General features: G+C 49.4%; 1 protein-coding gene across 1 annotated transcript; it reads left to right on the forward strand.

Moving 5' to 3' along the window:
• Positions 1–523: 523 nt before the first annotated feature.
• On the forward strand, positions 524–997 carry LOC130725047 (uncharacterized). The gene has a single exon (XM_057576308.1). It carries the CDS (start codon positions 524–526, stop codon positions 995–997), a length of 474 nt encoding a protein of 157 aa, XP_057432291.1.
• Positions 998–1,575: the final 578 nt, after the last annotated feature.

Raw genomic sequence — 1,575 nt, forward strand, 5'->3', positions numbered from 1 at the left:
GGTCACCTATTCCGGCGGGGGTTCTCATCACCCCTGCTGAGGTGTTTGCCACTAGAGAAATATGAGGCCATCATGTCTGAGGTTCACGAGGGGGTCTGTGCCAGTCACATAGGAGGAAGGTCTTTGGCGTGCATGGTGTTGAGAGCAAGATTTTACTGGCCAACGTTGAGGAAGGATTGCATGGAATTTGCGAGGAGGTGCAACAAGTGTCAGGTATTTGCTGATATGATAAAAGCTCCGCCATAACAGTTGTCAACGATAAGCGCTCCTTGGTCGTTCGCCATGTGGGGAGTGGATTTGGTCTGACCTTTTCCAGTTGCTAGGTCACAAATGAAGTTTATCCTTGTGGCGGTTGACTACTTTACAAAATGGATTGAAGCGGAGCCGCTCGCCAAGATTACTTCGACGAAGATTGTCAATTTTTTGGCGACGGATAATCTGCAGGTTTGGAGTACCACATGCGATAGTATCAGACAACGGAACCCAATTCACGAGCAAGCAAACACGAGAATTCTGCAAGGAGATGGGAATTCAAATGAGGTTCGCCTCAGTGGAACACCCGCAAACAAACGGCCAGGTAGAGTCAGCCAACAAGGTAATTTTGCGAGGTTTAAAGCGGCGATTGGATGAAGCTAGTAGAGCATGGTTGGATGAGCTCCCGGTCGTTTTATGGTCTTACAACACCACCGAGCAATCAAGCACGAGGGAAACTCCGTTTAGAATGACTTACGGGGCAGATGCTATGCTACCCGTGGAGATCGATAACTTGTCTTGGAGAACTGCGCCGCGCCTAGAAGGCGAGAATCAGGCGAATATGGCGATGGAGCTCGATCTGCTATCCGAGACTCGGGAAGAATCCCGTGTACGAGAGGCAGCGATGAAGCAGCGAGTTGCAGGTAAGTATGATTCGAAGGTTCGTCCTAGAGCGATGCAGGTGGGAGACTTGGTCCTAAAATGGCAAACAGGCAATACGGGAAACAAGTTGAGCCCAAACTGAGAAGGACCCTACAGAGTTGCAGAGGTCCTAGGCAAAGGATCTTACCATCTCGAGGAGCTGGACGGAAGGCGGGTGCCGCGTTCTTGGAATGCTGCAAGTCTCCGCTATTACTTCAGTTAGTCAAGAAGAGGACAATTTTCTTTTTTAAAGATGAATAAAGGCGTGCTCTTTTTCTCCCAAAGTGGAGTTTTTTAACGAGGCGCCTGAAACAAAAAATGTAATTGAATATTGAAGCATGAATGGCATGATATTTTCAAGATTTCTTGGTGTCAAAATCGCCATCTCGGATCGCCAAAGTTAAAGTTAAAAGATTAAGTTGTGGTAGGCTGCTCAGTGGGACAAGCTTGATCCCCAAAGGGGCTGGCTCGAACCCTAAAGGAGGCGATTCCATTACGACCTTTGACGCTGGGAATCGCCCCAGGGAGTCCGATGCAGTCGCCAGACACGTTTAACGACGCATGAGGGTAAGTCTCCCCATAATACGGGCGAGCTCCACAGGCTAGGCAAAAGTCTTGGGCGCCCAATTGGCCATTGGGTCCCATGCATCATAAGCCCCACGCGGGCAAAGTCCTCAAAGG

Source organism: Lotus japonicus, chromosome 6 (assembly GCF_012489685.1).
Source record: "Lotus japonicus ecotype B-129 chromosome 6, LjGifu_v1.2".
Taxonomy (NCBI): Eukaryota; Viridiplantae; Streptophyta; class Magnoliopsida; order Fabales; family Fabaceae; genus Lotus; species Lotus japonicus.